General features: G+C 48.0%; 1 protein-coding gene across 1 annotated transcript; it reads right to left on the bottom strand.

Moving 5' to 3' along the window:
- Positions 1-336: 336 nt before the first annotated feature.
- On the bottom strand, positions 337-1,747 carry LOC143565472 (uncharacterized). The gene has a single exon (XM_077052436.1). It carries the CDS (start codon positions 1,714-1,716, stop codon positions 337-339), a length of 1,380 nt encoding a protein of 459 aa, XP_076908551.1. The 5' UTR covers positions 1,717-1,747.
- Between the last annotated feature and the right edge of the window lie 396 nt (positions 1,748-2,143).

Raw genomic sequence — 2,143 nt, 5'->3', positions numbered from 1 at the left:
GATATACATTGATGTATCATTATGCCAAATACCCTTTACATGTAATTTGAAGAGTGCAATTAAGGTGAGTGTGTATCAGTTATCATATATGTTGTGGGAAGCATATGGTGACCATATGGAAAACAAAATGGTGAGAGCGGAATCAAAACATCATGTGGCGGTTTCACTCTGAGATGGCATACATAATCAAGGAATTAACACTAACATCATCAAAATACTTATATAATTATAATGATCAGAACAAAACCATAACCTATTCCATTTGGTGATAACAATCTTACATAACAATATTATAAGATGATAACAGTGTTTCATGTACTAGTTATCATTCTTAAATCAATTTTTTCCTCCACCGCCACCAAATCCACCACCGCCACCAAATCCACTCCCGATGCCACCACCTTTGCCAAAACCTCCTCCAATTCCACTGCCAATGCCAGTGCCAAATCCACCACCACCACCACCCCCTCCACCAAATCCGCCCCCAATGCCACCACCTTTCCCAAAACCTCCTCCAGCTCCGCCACCAATACCAGTGCCAAATCCACCACCTCCTCCACCACCACCACCACCACCTCCACCTCCACCTCCACCTCCACCTCCACCACCCTTGCCAATTCCACCACCAAATCCGCCGCCCTTACCAAATCCTCTGCCCTTGCCAATCCCTCCACCGAATCCTCCACCCTTGCCGATCCCACCACCCTTACCAATTCCCCTACCTGCCCCACCACCAAATCCCCCACCTTTACCAATACCTGTACCTAATCCACCACCGGATCCCCCACCTTTACCAATCCCTCCGCCTAGTCCACCACCCTTTCCAATCCCTCCACCTACTCCACCACCGGATCCCCCACCTTTACCAATCCCTCCGCCTAGTCCACCACCCTTTCCAATTCCTCCACCTACTCCACCACCCTTTCCAATTCCTCCACCCGCTCCCCTACCAAAGCCACCACCCTTTCCAATTCCTCCACCCACACCACCACCCTTGCCAATTCCACCACCAAATCCCCCACCTTTACCAATCCCTCCACCTACTCCCCCACCTTTTCCGATTCCACCACCAGCTCCCCCACCTACTCCACTGCCCTTGCCAATCCCACCACCAAATCCCCCGCCTTTACCAATCCCTCCACCTTGTCCACCACCCTTTCCATTCCCTCCACCTAGTCCGCCACCCTTGCCTATCCCTCCACCTATTCCGCCACCCTTGCCAATTCCACCACCTAGTCCACCACCTTTGCCGAAACCACCACCTGCTCCTCCACCTAATCCACCATCCGATCCTCCACCTACCCCACCACCCTTTCCAATGCCAACACCAAATCCTGCACCTTTGCCAATACCTCCACCTACTCCACCACCCTTACCAATCTCGCCACCAAATCCCCCACCTTTTCCAATCCCTCCACCTATGTCATGTCCACCCCCAAGGCCACCGCCGCCCCCAAAACCACCGCCAGATCCAACTCCACTGCCACCACTGAAACCACCTCCGAATCCAACCCCACCACCAACTCCGCCGCCACCACCAATACCACCTCCACCACCACTACCAAAGCCTCCACCCTTTCCACCCCCAATTAAGAGCTTCTCATCGTCATTGTGACTAGCATCAACTACATTATTTGCGAACACTACACTCACAAGAAGGACATGAAAACAAAGCAAAAACAAGACACTGATTCTTATTGACCCGTGCTGTTTCATATTGAAGGAAAGCTTTGGCCTTTGCTTGCACTATTATTAATGTAGTTTACTAAATATATGTGTGATGAATGTTTATGGCTTTCAGTTACATGATCCCAGCTAAGGTTTATATAGCAACTGAGAACCTGGCTTTCCTACTATTTTACTTTATCTTCTCATCTTAATTAGTTTCGCAAACACAGTTGTGATCAAACTTCCATTTAGAGAGCATTAAATGTTGTCAACAGCCAACTAACCCTTTCTTTTTCCATGTTCATATCATATGCCAAATTGGAGATTCCTCATTATTATTACATTTGGCTACTATGAATCGTTTAAATAACATAAGATACAGTTACAACTATCAAGGATGTATACCGTATGCACCATAACGACGTATCACGTATATATCATAATTTACACACCCTCACACCGAGGATTGAAGGAA

This window comes from Bidens hawaiensis, unplaced genomic scaffold (genome assembly GCF_021521415.1).
Source record: "Bidens hawaiensis isolate Kalapana, Puna unplaced genomic scaffold, B.hawaiensis_p1.1 tig00022350_1, whole genome shotgun sequence".
NCBI lineage: Eukaryota > Viridiplantae > Streptophyta > Magnoliopsida > Asterales > Asteraceae > Bidens > Bidens hawaiensis.
This window is presented reverse-complemented; position numbering and strand designations above follow the sequence as displayed.